This window comes from Falco rusticolus, chromosome 8 (genome assembly GCF_015220075.1).
Source record: "Falco rusticolus isolate bFalRus1 chromosome 8, bFalRus1.pri, whole genome shotgun sequence".
Lineage (NCBI taxonomy): Eukaryota > Metazoa > Chordata > Aves > Falconiformes > Falconidae > Falco > Falco rusticolus.
In genome coordinates this window covers 54,227,272-54,240,822 of record NC_051194.1, presented here as the reverse complement: position 1 = coordinate 54,240,822, position 13,551 = coordinate 54,227,272, and the positions used below count along the sequence as shown (strand labels likewise).

Below are 13,551 nucleotides of genomic sequence, written 5' to 3'. Positions count from 1 at the left end.
AAGCCCACAGCCTGCTTCCAATTTCAGAACAAAGGAATGCTCAATTGCCTTTCCTACTGCCATGCTTATACCACTATCATGCATTCCTGGTAATTAGCGTCAAGATGATTAGTAATGACAACAACAAATCCCAGTAGCAGCCCCACAGTAGAATCTCTGAAAAGCTAGCAAGGCCCTTCTGAGCAATGGCTGAGAATCTCTGGAGCAAGCTAAACCTTGCCATCCTTTCTGTAGGTTCCAGTGTCTCAAAGAATTCCCAAAGACCACAGATCTTTGACATTCCCAAGGGCTGAAAATGGCTCACTTCATATTTATTTGCCTTTGTGTCTGCCTGATGTTGTGGTGATTGTGCATGTGACTGGAAGTATTTCTTTCTGATGGCAGTGGTGTTCTGCCAGCTTGTTAAAACATTTCCAATGCCAACCCAGTGTGCGCTGTAGGATGAAATGTAATGATCACACAAGCAGAATCATTTTCCTGCTCAGATCTGTCTCCACAAAAGTACTGCATCAGTGTTCCACTTACTTTAATCCTGTGGACAAGGGGAGCAAAGAGGAATACAAATAGCTCCACTGTGGCCATGGAATTCTGGAAAAACTTCCTTCTGTTATTCTCCTCATCATCATTTGTGGCGCTGGGCCGGGGATGTCCTGGTGATCCTTGATTTTCAGCCTGGTGGATAAAGGCGCTACTGCTCCCTCCCCAACTAGAGCCTCTGTCTCCTCCAAATCGGTCATTGCTGCAGTCCTGAGGGGCCTCCAGCAGCATCCAGTGAAGAGTGTGAAGAAGCTTTGTTTCAGCCACTCCAAGCTTATCCTGATGTCCTGGATGGAAAAATGCATCACAGTATCTCACAAGGTTTCTATTAATGGCACTGTTGAGACTTTCAGAGCTGCACAGAAAACTGGGCATCCAACTTCCTGATAAGAATTTGAAAATTAAAATTCTGCCATTAAAAGTATCAGCATCTTGTTTCACTGTGTTTGAAACCTCCTAATTCATAAGCCTTCATTTACTTCACAGTGTTTGCAGTTCAGTCCCCGAGATGTCTGCTGCAAGGCAACTGAATGCACAGACATAGAGTCATCCTAAAAGATGTCAGCTTGACAGTCTTGTCTGTTTGACTCTATTGAATAAGACAAAATGCAAGTGAGGACTGCAAGGTGCCCAAGCTTTGTCCTGTTGATGTTCCCTACTGGCATGTCTCACGAAGCAAGTTCCTGCTGAAATCATTGCTGAAATCAGTGAAAGACTAGTAAAGTAAGTTAGATTTCAACCTGTCTCTAACACTATTATCTGATTGACTTATCTGCTGAGAATTGCATGCATTGCTCTGAATAAAAAGAAGGAAAAAAAAAGTAAAAAAAAAGAAAAGAAAAAAAAAAAAAAGAAGAGTACTGAAGATGTTGAAAATACCGGCTACATCTGGCCACTGCAGCATGCCTTGATAGAAATATGCATTCCTTCAAGGAACCCATGCCTGCTGGGTGGTAAGGCTTTTGATAAAGCTAGTTTTATTATCTCTGGAAAATAACTAGCAAAATATTACTGAACTACTTTGATTCTTCAGCTCATCAGACCATCAGCTTCATTGGGGAAGATCTCACAGGTTACCCTGCTACATATGAGAACAGATCAAGAAAGACAATCCACAGAATGAGCTAACTGGGATTCTAAGATTTAGAATACGTCGGCACCCTGATCATCAACATATCGTATTTTGAGTGATAACTTTAGTAATGTAAAAAACAAATTCACATGAGCACTAACCTAGCTTGTTTCGGTTGGAGAGCAATGTTGCGGTGCAGTGCAGCACATGCGGGAGTGCAGCTTGGACGAGTTCCCAGCGAGAAATGCTCTGGATGGCTTCAGAGAGAGCTGGAGAAAGGCCATGCAGCTTGTTTTCTACTAAAACTCTTTCAAAAGACTAAAAGTAAGAACAAAGGGGGAAAAAAAGACATTATGTATCTATTTCTGCACATACCTTCTAGTACATAGTAAGTACATTCTTTTTTAAAAAACTGTAATTTTTCATTACGTAACTAAATCATGCCTTATAATATTTTTCCTGAAAGCCACAGACTGTAGCTAAAGCTCACCAGACATATGGACATCCTTGGCTAAGAAATTAATTGGCCACTCAATATATTTTATGTAATAAAAAGGAATTAAAGCAAGTATCATGTGTATATTAGTAAGTGCTGACATCAAGCCAGACTTAGAATTTTGCTGGGTATTAATCTGGCATGCCAGTAATCCTGTTGGAAGTCACAGGAGCTAATGAAGCCTGTATTTGTGGAGCTGAGAGCTGGGTATTTTTCTCACACACACGCTTTTTCAGTTTAATGTAACATAAAGGGCAACCCATTAAAGGTATGTGGGCCTCAGGAAATGTTTTCACACCCTGCCACAAAAAATAATCAGTGTACAGAATTCTATGTTGAGCCATGATGTAATGGTTTTGTGAACACTTAAAAGAGCTGATGGCTACAGCAAGTTCATTATTTCCACCTCAAGCAACACAAAGCAAGACAACCTAAGGAAGGATCCCTAAGGAAGTTCCTTATTGCTAGTTGCTCCAACCATTTCAGGAAGTTTTCCCTCTGACCATATACAAAGACCTTATTACAGGTCACAAAGCAAAGCTGCCAACAAACGTCAGTGTATAGGAAGTCACACTGCCCACCTATAAGAAATCCCAGATTCTAGTTAGGAAACTAATAGACTTTATTTATAGAACAATGGCTGAAACTGGAGGGCATTAATTGTAGTATATGGACAAAACCACTGGCTGCCTGAGTCAAAAATACTGTGCCATGGATTAGGTTGTCAGCAACATGTATTTCTTAGCACCAGGACTGGCTAACGTGTCTACCAGGGAAAGGATGCCTCAAACCACTCTTGCAGCTATCTGCTGGGGGCCACATTGTCTACAAAGGTAAACAGTCTCCTACTGAATCTCCTATGAACCTCCCGATTCATTCCTATCAGTTCAGGAATGGGGGGAACATGAAGGGATGGCGGATGCTTGTAAAGCCTTTGCAGGCGGGGAAGCAAAGTACTCATCATATGGCCTGAGTATTCTGTTCTATTCAGGAACTACAAAGTCATCAAATCAGGGTAGCAGTCAAAAGCACATTGCTATAAAGACAAGAGGCCTAGAACAACTATCCCAGACAAGGTTACCTAAACAATAGCGGGGAACAAAACAACATAATATCCCCAGAAGCAAGACAGGAGATGCGTGGTTAATGCATGACTGCAAAACAAAGTCAAAGAGCCAGTGAAAACCATGACATTTTATTTATTTTTGTCAAAAGGGGACAGGGTGGCACTCCTTACCTGTTGCACCAGCCACACACTCCCACCTCTACTCCTGCATCAGCTCTGGGGCTCACTGAAGCTTTCATTCAGGCAAACCAAGTATATACACAAGCCAAAATGAAGCTCAGCATAGAGGTAAGTAGTTTCCATCAAGTTAGTGAGCTGAATTAGCTCACTGAAAGGCCTGCCAAGCACCAGTGATGACCTAGGCTTATCTAAAGAAATTATCTTCTCACCTCCAGTAGAAAAGCCAAACCATAAGCTCATACTTCAGTACAATGATGAAGCTATTCAGTTTACACAGCCAAGGGAGAGAAAAAAAAAATAAACAAAACCCACGAAACCACCACTGTGATCAGCAACATCATTCTGAACTGTGATGGAAGACACATTGTTGCTCTCTGGCTTTCCATTCAAGGTTTCATTCACAGGTATTTCAATGGCATCAGGGAGAAAGTCCTCCAACAACTGTCTTTGGGAAGCCCTGGCCCACATTCTGCATACCTCAGAACCTCAAAAGGAAGCCAAAGAGTCTGCAATTATGTCTTTAAATTAGGCTTATATTCATCTCAACATTTTGTGTTTCTGAGCCACATGAAGCTTTTCCTACACAGTTAGCCACCAGATTCCTCTGTTCTCTCCTGGCCTGAGCACAAAGCTAAATATATTTCTGTACCACAACGAAAAATTAGCTTCCAGAACAGCATATGTGATCACAAGCATCTGAGACAGAAGTACTGTATGTCACCACAAGAATGTTAACACAAAGGCTACTGTACGGAAAGCACCAAGCGTCCCTGTGTGCTACGGGCACTGGCTAGTACACAACTGCCACTGTGCCTGTGCTGTCAGTGGATCTAGCTGGCATCAGTCCCCACACTGATAACTGTCACAATCAGCCCAACAAGAACATGCAGTTCTTTGGACAAGTGTTCCCATGGGATTTGCCTGGAGTTCTCCATAAGGGTCCAGCTCACATCAGCTTCTGCCTACACCAGATGTTCAAGATGCAATGCCCTGGGTTAGCATTTGCTCCTGTAGAGCCTCCCTTTTAGTCTGCTATGGCTCTACTCTAAATTCCAGGACCTGCTACAGAGAATATACAGACATTAAGATGAAAGACCTAATTTTCACCCCACAAGAACTAAGCAATTGCTGCTACAGCTGAGAGGAGTTACATGCTTCAATAAGAAGGCTGAATAACAATGTCAGAAGTAAGCTCCCTGTAAGTCAGTTAGAAGAGAGATATTGTCATGCCTATGGGTATGTTTGGAGCTGCAGCCTCAGGGCTTCTTCTTGGCTAAGAAAACAGTTCCCTACTTAGAGCAGGCTTGTCCCTGCCTGCAACACCCCATGTGTCAAAGGATAAGGAACACCTGCCAAGGTGGTAGCAAGGGAAGTCACTGTTATGCCTTGGCTAGAGAAAGGGCAGTCCCTTTCAGCAGCACACTGTGTGTGTGTTCAGCTCCCTCGGGGCCACTTTCCACAAGCATTTTCCCTTTTAGCCTGGTGATGCCATCTGTTTTCACAGAGTGGCGGTCAGTCTTGTCTGGCTGCCTTCCCACTGCTGCTGTTCTCCTTTTACCTTCTTCTCCACCAGGAACCAGAGGGCTGTCAAACGCTCTGTGACCGGGGTCAGCCTGTATGTCACTGCTGCTGGAATGGGAACAGGTAGCTGCCTGAAGAAGCCTAGACAAGCACTACAGGACAGAGCAGATTCCAGCTGGGCTTTGCCATGGTTTTCTAGACAGCTTTGCTCAAGTTGCATGGAATTCCACTGCTCTAAGGCCAGGGTAGCCATATCTGCAGCAAACTGCATAAGGCAGCAAGGGCTCAGCCAGGCCCCTAGCCCCCACTGGACAGCCAGGACCTTGGGAATCTCAGCACACCCTTGTTCCATCCTCTCAGGAATGCCAGATAAGCTGCAAGTCTCCTCCGGGGAAGTAGCCCTAAAGGATCTCACTTGAAAAAAATTAAACCATCCAAAAAAGATTATCTAGGAGATCAGGGCCCAGTGCTTAGACTAGTGTATGTACAGAAGGACCCTGGCAGTGACACAGAGAGACTATTAGTGCTTCTTGAATTGGACTTCTGTCCTTGGAGGGAACCTTACTGTCCTGTCCTTCCAAAGCTGAGGCTGCATCACGGTGGAAGGCAGAAACCGTTGCTAAAGTCGCTTCAGACTGACTGGAAAGAACTTGAAATGCAGGCAGACAGTATTGTTAGTCTGGGGAAGGTCCCCCAAGTAGGGAAGAGTTCCTGGAAAAATCTAAAACATTAATCTAGGAGTTCATAGCACAAGGGACGGTAAGGCTCCATTGTTTACTAAATGTAGTAATAGTACAAACACTGACAAACAAGGGAAAACAGATACCAAGCATTTCACTTACACAAAATTCCTGTGTTAAATAATTCTGTTTTCTGCAACCATGTCCATTGGCTAGAGAAAATAAAGGTGGCCTCTTTTTGTTCTGTATCTATCTTTTAATCATTCATAACAACAAAACATATTGCTGTGTTTGAAAAAACAAGTAAAAAAAAAAAAAAACAAAACCAGAAAAAGGTAAAGTTTGAATTTACAGGATCCCTGTGAAAACCTTTGGGTTCTTCCATGCCCAATGCAATCTAGAGTAAAAGAATTTAAAGCATATCCTAGAGTCCCTTACCCTCGCCCCCAAAAAATACATTAGCTGTGTACAGCACTCTCATAGATGTGAGGTCATTTAGAGCTTCGACTTATGCACATTAGAAATGACATTGTGTCGGGGAAGAAGAACTTTAGAATGGGGAGAAGGAAGAACATTAATTTCATACTAAAGCACATGAGCATTTAGACAGTGTAAGAGAACGTGCAGGGGGCTGGAATTTATCTTCAGATTAAAGGCTGTTATTCATACACCAGTTGAAGTCTGTGTCATTGTTCAGGTAAGGAAAACAAGGGACTGAATGGTCCAGGCTTTTCCTTAAGTATTACGGTATAAAGAAAAGCTCAAAGAAGCAATGCAGCCTGCTCTTGCAGACCAGATGCTGTACTCGCTGAATCCAGGCCTCCAGCATCTGCTTATTCAATGTTCAATATGCAGCAAATTCTACTGCAGGAAGTTTAAAGCCAATAATAATAATAGAATACTGTACAATGTGGTGACATATACGTTGTCCGACAGCTAACTGCCAATAGACATGCCTAGAACAATTCAAGCTAAAGAATTTTAAAAGGACAGGTCATATAACAGGTGCACGGTATTTTTAGGCACACTAGTCAATACAGTCGTGTTAGATAGTCAGCTTGATGTTTCAGAAGACAAGCCAGCTACCTGACAATTTCCAGAAACCCTGTCTCACCCATGCATGCAGCACTCTGCTACCCCACTGAATAACATGGAAGGTGTTGATACGGGCAAAAATTCCGGTGCATTGGCAGGGACGGGAAACTGTTGGGCAAAAGAAGATGGCAGATGCAGCAGCTCAGGCTGTATCCCACCAATTACTCAAAACTAAGCCTCACTTTTCATTAACTAATGATTACATTAAGAATCGGAGAAGAATCAAGTTCTCCTTCATCCAAGGGGTGGAAACGGATTGGATCTTTGTGAAATGCATTTTTCCAGTGCTCCCTTTCCCTTAGCTGAAGTTTATGATTTATATTGTCAAGTTTTGGGTTTGTTTTTTGGTTGGTTTTTTTTTTTTGTGTGACAACTTTTCTTTTGTTTTGGGGAGTTGTTTGGTGGGGTTTGGGGGTTTGGGGTTTTTTTCACACTTAGAAAATTCCATTAAGTCCTCATAGAAGAAAGCTGCTTTAGAATCAGCCTTGGGGACATAGAGGAAGACCTGAAGCCAACAGCACAGCACGAAGTGCAAGGAAATCAGAGACAGATAGGTACATCACAGAGAATGCAACAGAGAAAGAAGCTCTGTCCCTCTGTCCAACAGTAATAGTCATTAGCTCACAGGTGGGGCCATAACCTCAAATTATAGGTGCTTCAAGGCATGGTTCCTGCATGGTACTGAGATTTCTGGTAAAGGACATAAGGCAACAAGCTCCATTTTCCAGTCTCTGAACAACCAGGAACTGTCAATGGTATAAACCAGTGATGATGCTTTTTGCTCCATGTGCCAGAATTGCAAAATACTTTACTCACCAACACAGTAAGCCAGCAGTCCTCTATTAGTATGTGGTATCTAGCAATAACCCTGAAAAATTTATGGATTTCTTAGAAGAAAATTAGTCAGCAGCAGCTAGGGCTTCTCCAGCTTAACATCTTGTGAGAAGTCAGAAGATTGCTGCAGAGAGACCTAAGTACTTTAAACTATTAAGATACATGTCCAGACCAAGTTTTTCCAGTCTGTCAAGTTTGGCTGCAACTGCTTAATGTACTTTAAGTTATCCAAAGATCAGCAACAGTTCAAGGAATTCAGAAATTGCCTAGGCACCCATCTTCGCTGAACTTGCTGCATGCCTTCCCTTTCTCCTCCCTTTAGATAGTAGATTGAGGTTTCATTTGAAATAGAAACAAGAGTTATTAGTATCTGCATAATAATTTCTCTTTAATTATGCTGCTAAGACATGCTCCATGTATTTTCCAGTGGAGGAGGTATTTTCATCTTACACAATGGTGAAAGTATTGTTTAAAGCCTGCTAGTAATATTTAGATGTCTAATATTTTAAGTCTGAAAAAACTGCAGTAAACGCAAACGGAAAATACATCAATCTCATCTGAAAACATACACGATGAACCCCAAGTTTAGACCCAGATTGTCATAGATCAGTCTGCTCATACCATTACTTACTTTATTTAATTACTAACTTGTTCAGTTACTAGTGTCCAAATCAATATATTTTTGTTGTGTCTAGAGAGGTGCATGATATCCAAATTCTCTAGATGGGAAAAGATTTCACATCCTCCATGTGATAAGAGTACAAAATTGAGCTGAATGGACTAAATCCACTTCTGGCATAAGCTGAGAAGCTGGACAATAAGCCACAATGGTCAGATCAAGTTGCATGAAAAGTTAGTTACTAATAAGAGTTGAAAAAGAGAGACATGTACATACCACACAGGAAGCTTCATATTGTTTCCCCAGTTTAGGTCTTAAAAATGCACTGAAGGAAGGGAGAAAAAGTGTTAGAGATCCACTACTTCAAGCATGGATTTTGCATATTCATTTTTAGGATTTTTCTCATGTCAGAAGGTTGACAAAAGGCTGAGAAACTTAACATAAAGGGAGACATAAGGCCAAAACAATGTTCAGATACCTGTTGACATCTGACAAAATGCTGTTATCTTCTCTAGAAGACATAAGTACCCACATTGATATGCCAAAAGTTAGTTAATCCACCCTTAAGAAAAGTCCTGTTCCCCATGGATAAAATCTTCCATCAGACAGTTTTCAGCCATTTTACCTCAGTGAAAGATTTTCAATACATTCTGTTTAAAATGTGTTAAATATTACTGAAATTTGCCTTGCCTCTATTTTAAGCCAGATTTAAGCCATTTGCCAGTTTTGTATTAAGTATTTTCCTACATAACTGCCGATGTGGAAGGCTTATGATGAAACGCAGGCCTGTACCCTGTAAGTAGAGAATACCCACCCTCTACTGTCATTCCCCTCCATAATGGGATCAGAGTTAAATATTAAAAAAAATAATCAGGTCACCTTATTGCAGCATTACTGGTTTGTGGTTTTTGGGGGGTGGTGTGTTTTGTTTTGTTTTGTTTGAGGACATTGAAACTGTGGAATAAAGGGGGTTTGTGACTGAGGCCTTAAATGAGAGCCACAACCTTCAAACCTTCCAACCTGCCCCCCCACCCCCCCACCCCCCCTACTGCAATGTTTTCAGTTTAGGATGCTGTTGAGACAGGAGATAGACAGGATTCACAAGGAACATGAAACCTCAGCCACACATTCAGCCTGCCCCTCACACATCATTAGTCTGCAATCCAATGAAATAAGGTGAGACTGGGACGTATCTGTTTGCATGCTGACCTCTCAAAGCATAGATTACACTTCCAGAACGGCTGCAATTACAGACACAAGCAAACCTCCCAGTCTGGTGCAGCGCAGAGGGATGCTGCTTCTGGTGCCAAAGCTCCAGGAGTCCTCTTAAAAGTGGGGGGGGGGGGATGTACGGGACAGGGAGGAGGGGAAAGCTGCACAGATACATATACACATGGATGTTTTAAAGTCAAATCAAGAAGCTGCCTGGGACTGCCACTAGGTTAAGCTGCCTCCAGTCCTTCCCCCATCCCCAACGCACACAGATAGCTCTATATTGAGTGCAAAGAGAAGAGCTTGTTTCAAGCCTTCATGTTGCAGCTGCGATAACCACTTCCTCCCTGCCACTGGGCAGCAGCTGGCCCACCGCCCCCCCTCCCCACTTCCACTGCCCTGTTGCAGCTGCATCCCAAGTACCCAGGGCTTGCTGCTCTCACCTGGTTTGCCTCCATAGGAAGGTCTGGATGGGTAGAGGGATGCCACGGCCGCTCTCCTGCTCCTGTCCCTCTGAGCTTTTCCTTTTCACCATGATGCTGATGACAGCTGCCGCTGCGAGCCAGTCTTAGCAGACACCCCGGTCGGGCTCTCCCATGGCTGCCTCTCCGTAACTCTTTTACCCTCTTCCCTTCATCCTCTGCAGCCTACCCCCCCCCGCCCCCTCACACCTCCCTTCAGCTTTGCTGGTGCAAAATGGCTGCAAGAAGGCAGGGAGGAAATTAGGGGAGCGAAGATGTCCGCGTCCCTCTGCTTCCTCCCTGCCTTCAGCACCTCCCTCTGTGGACAGCTCCCAGCACCGCCAGCCGCGCCGGCAGGCGGTGACAGGGGAGGGCGGGGGCGGCCCGGGGCGGGCGGGGCGGGGGGGGGGGCGGTGGACCCCGGCCCCCCCCCGCCCCGCCCGCCCCGGGCCGCCCCCGCCCTCCCCGGCCCCGAGCAACAGGCCCGCTGCGCCCCCGCCCCACCGGCGGAAAGTTGCGAAACCGCCACAGCCCCGCGGCGGGAGGGGGATGCGGGGGGCAGCCGAGAACCGCACGGGCCGGGAGAGGTCGAAGGGGCTGCTCCTGCGGGCCGGGTGGGGTCTGGCCGAGCTGCGCCCCCCCCCACCCCCGCCAGCCGCCGCGGGGTGGGACCGAGGAGGGTTTTCCAGGTGCTGGTGGCGGGGACTCACCTGAGGTTTGTAAGGCCGGGGTCTGCAAAGGCAGGAGCCCCCCCGGCGCCCGGTACAGCACGGAGCAGGGCTGTTAAACGGGGAGATACTCGTTCGTCTCAAGAGTGGGGAGAAAGGAAGCAGGCGAAGGCTGGGGGTAGGAGCAGGGGAAGTTTCGGGTAGTTATTCCACGTTTTTTTCTTACGAAGAGTCGAGACAAACAGGTGGGGAGGGTGGCCAGTGTCAAAGCAGATTTGTGTTTCCAACTAGGCACCAGACTGATTTGACTAATAGGAATATATATTTGAGTCAAGTTTGCTGGAAATATTTCTCTGTCACTGTTAGACTAGCTCACCTTAAATACCTAAGGATATCACAAGATCATCTACTACTACAAATAATTAATAGAATAAAATGAAAACGCAATGCAAGTCCACCCTTATCAGTTAATTTTTCACACAAAAAAAACCCCCAAAAACGATATTCCATTGCTTATATAAAACGATTGCAAGTTTAAAGAGAGATGCTCCAACAAGCCAAGGCCATATTTCTTTCTGTCTTTCAACCTTCCTACTCAATATTGGGCACTTAAAGACTCACCAAGGTCATTCCTTCCTTGAACTAGAGCTGAACTGATCAACACCTGTATTTCCTTTCCTATGGGCACTTTGAGAAACAGGTTTTCTGAGAACCCAGTGCTAATACTTTCATGATCTGCATTTACTCCCACTTGGGATAATGTTTTTTTTTTTTCTGGTGCCCAACCCAACACTTCCTTGCAGTGACATAGGTTGATCTTCAACTCCACTCACGGAGAACAGGAATCTATGTGGTCTACATTTTGCTAAAATCCTCCTCTTGCTCAAAAGGAGTATTAAGACAGTTAATTAGAAGCCAATCTGTTAAACAAAAACTAAGCAACATGTTTGCAACTAAGAAGTTTTAAATGATTAAAATCACTAATCAACCTGAGTGCTGAAATGCTAAACCAGTTGGTTTTGTTTGTCTTGTGTGGTTGGGTTTTTTTCTAGCAGTAACTTTTTCTGCTAGTGCACAGAAGTAAGGCCTTTACTCACAAGATTCGCTTGCTCAGGAAAGTTTTTAATTACTATTTTCTTTCCTTCAATTAAGTGAGATCAGACAGGAAAAAGTAAGATTTCAGAAATCAAGATTATAAGAACTAACTACAGAGAGAAGATCGTTAAAACAAATTGCTTCTAAGTGCAAGGTACATATTAAAAGAAGTTTAACTACTCCACAACTCCTGAATGTGTCCAGGAGTTTTTATACAAAGTCTTCTTGTTTGGAGAGCAAATTTGAGTTTTAATTCCCACCAGCATGCCTCTTGAGAGTCAGACAGAAACACAATGCAGTAGGAGTGATAAATGTATTTTTAAAAAATTGTTTTTTCCAGTCCTGTAATGTGTTATGAAATCATTGAATAAAGCATAACTTCAGTTAATAACAAATCTGAAGTCTAATTTTATTTGGAGTTTTAGTAATTACCAAGCAGGAGAAATGCTCTTCTTGCAAGAGAAGTATGAGGACCAAAGAAAGATTCAATGCTATTTGCAATTAAAGAAAATAAGTTAACTGAACTGATCCGTTAAAAAAGACATTCACAATAACTAGAACTCATAGCTTCACTACAGTTAAAAGAATTACTAAGGCTCAGCCAGAGATCAGGATTGCAGGGTAGGGATGGTTTACCTGGCTGTTCTTTTAAGCTTTGTATAGTCTTACTCTCAAAATTAGTGCCATCAGGCATTTTAGTTATTGAACTGGCCTGAATTTAAGACACTTGCATTCTCTCAGTAACTGGTAAGCACAGCTCAGATCTAGTTTGCGGGGTTTTTTTGGTTGGTTTTTTCTTCCCTTTTTTTTTTTTTTTCCCCTTCTTCCTTAAACCAGTATCTCTCCTTATTCCTGCATTCAAGAACAGTCACTTAAAATAGCTTCCAGTTTGCTGCTCTAAGCCTAAACTTATTATTCCCACAAGAGTGAAAGAGCACTGCAGCTTGCTTGCAGACTACAACCAAAATCTATTAATTTTCCTGATTGACAGGGACACCAGAGACACTTGGTGTGGTCAGTCCAAGGCAGCTGCTTATGGGTAAACAGGGATGAAAACATGAACACAAAGTTCCACAAAAAAAACCCAGAACAAGTTTAGTAGGAAAACATTGGCATGCATTGGTTTCAAACCTCCCCAGGTAAACGTCATTGCTGCCCCTGAACAGAGGCAGTCCTAGAGAGCAGAGTTTGGAAACTCACTAGCAGCACTTCATCGAGCTTCCAAAAGGGAATCCAAATACCCTCTCCTTCAGTCAGAGCAGGAGGAGCAGAGCATGCATGAAGCAACTGCACACTAGCTGCATACTTGTCAGTGCCAACTACGACGCAGAAAGCAGGACAATACACTAGTACCCCTACTTTCTGTTACATTCCTGAAGGATTCTTCAGGAGAAACAAAGAGTTTTGAAGTACAGTATTATTTTTCTTACTCTTTTTTTGTGCAGAGCCAGCACCTTGCTCTGTCACACAGCCATTAGCAAGTGGAGCTCAGGTAGCCCAACAGACACTGAGAGGAAACGGCATAGCTACTACTTTGTAGTAATTGAAAACCTAACTGCAAATTGCAGTTCTAGTCAAATTTGCCATTGTGAGTCCAGGGTATTGCTCTCCACAACACACAGCCATAAAAGACACCTAAATCCCTCTGTACAGAGGTTTGAAGTTACAGAACTTCTGACGCAAAATAAATCAGAAAGCAAAAAGATTGCCAGCAGCCCGCACTGTCATAAGACCTGCAGTCACAAAGGTTCAGATTCTCCAATCCAGCCTGGCTGTGACCAGCACTAAACCCAGGAGGCAGCAAAGGTGGTTTATATTAGTTAGCGGCTAGAGATCAATTTTGTTCTTCCTTCATTTTGGAGACAACACCCACCCACCACAAAGGGAATACAAAGCTGAAGTGATCTGTACCGATGTAAGTTATAGAAGTGAAACAGCTCACAACTTGGGAATTGCATGTGTAGGAGAAGGAGGAGCTTTACAGCCTGGAAGATTTTACTTATCTCTATACTGAA

At 43.6% G+C, this 13,551-nt stretch overlaps 1 protein-coding gene across 4 annotated transcripts in view; it reads right to left on the bottom strand.

Annotated features, from left to right (window-relative positions):
- Nucleotides 1-9,936, bottom strand: part of UNC80 (unc-80 homolog, NALCN channel complex subunit) — a 131,095-nt gene extending 121,159 nt beyond the window's left edge. For all 4 annotated transcript variants that reach the window (XM_037398225.1, XM_037398227.1, XM_037398226.1 and 1 more), the window contains exons 1-4: nucleotides 9,756-9,936; nucleotides 8,377-8,425; nucleotides 1,771-1,927; nucleotides 526-824 (exon numbers count right to left, since the gene is read on the bottom strand). In XM_037398225.1, the coding sequence (XP_037254122.1) occupies nucleotides 526-824; nucleotides 1,771-1,927; nucleotides 8,377-8,425; nucleotides 9,756-9,847 (597 nt within the window). In that variant the 5' untranslated portion in view covers nucleotides 9,848-9,936. The remainder of the gene's footprint in view (nucleotides 1-525; nucleotides 825-1,770; nucleotides 1,928-8,376; nucleotides 8,426-9,755) is intronic.
- Nucleotides 9,937-13,551: the final 3,615 nt, after the last annotated feature.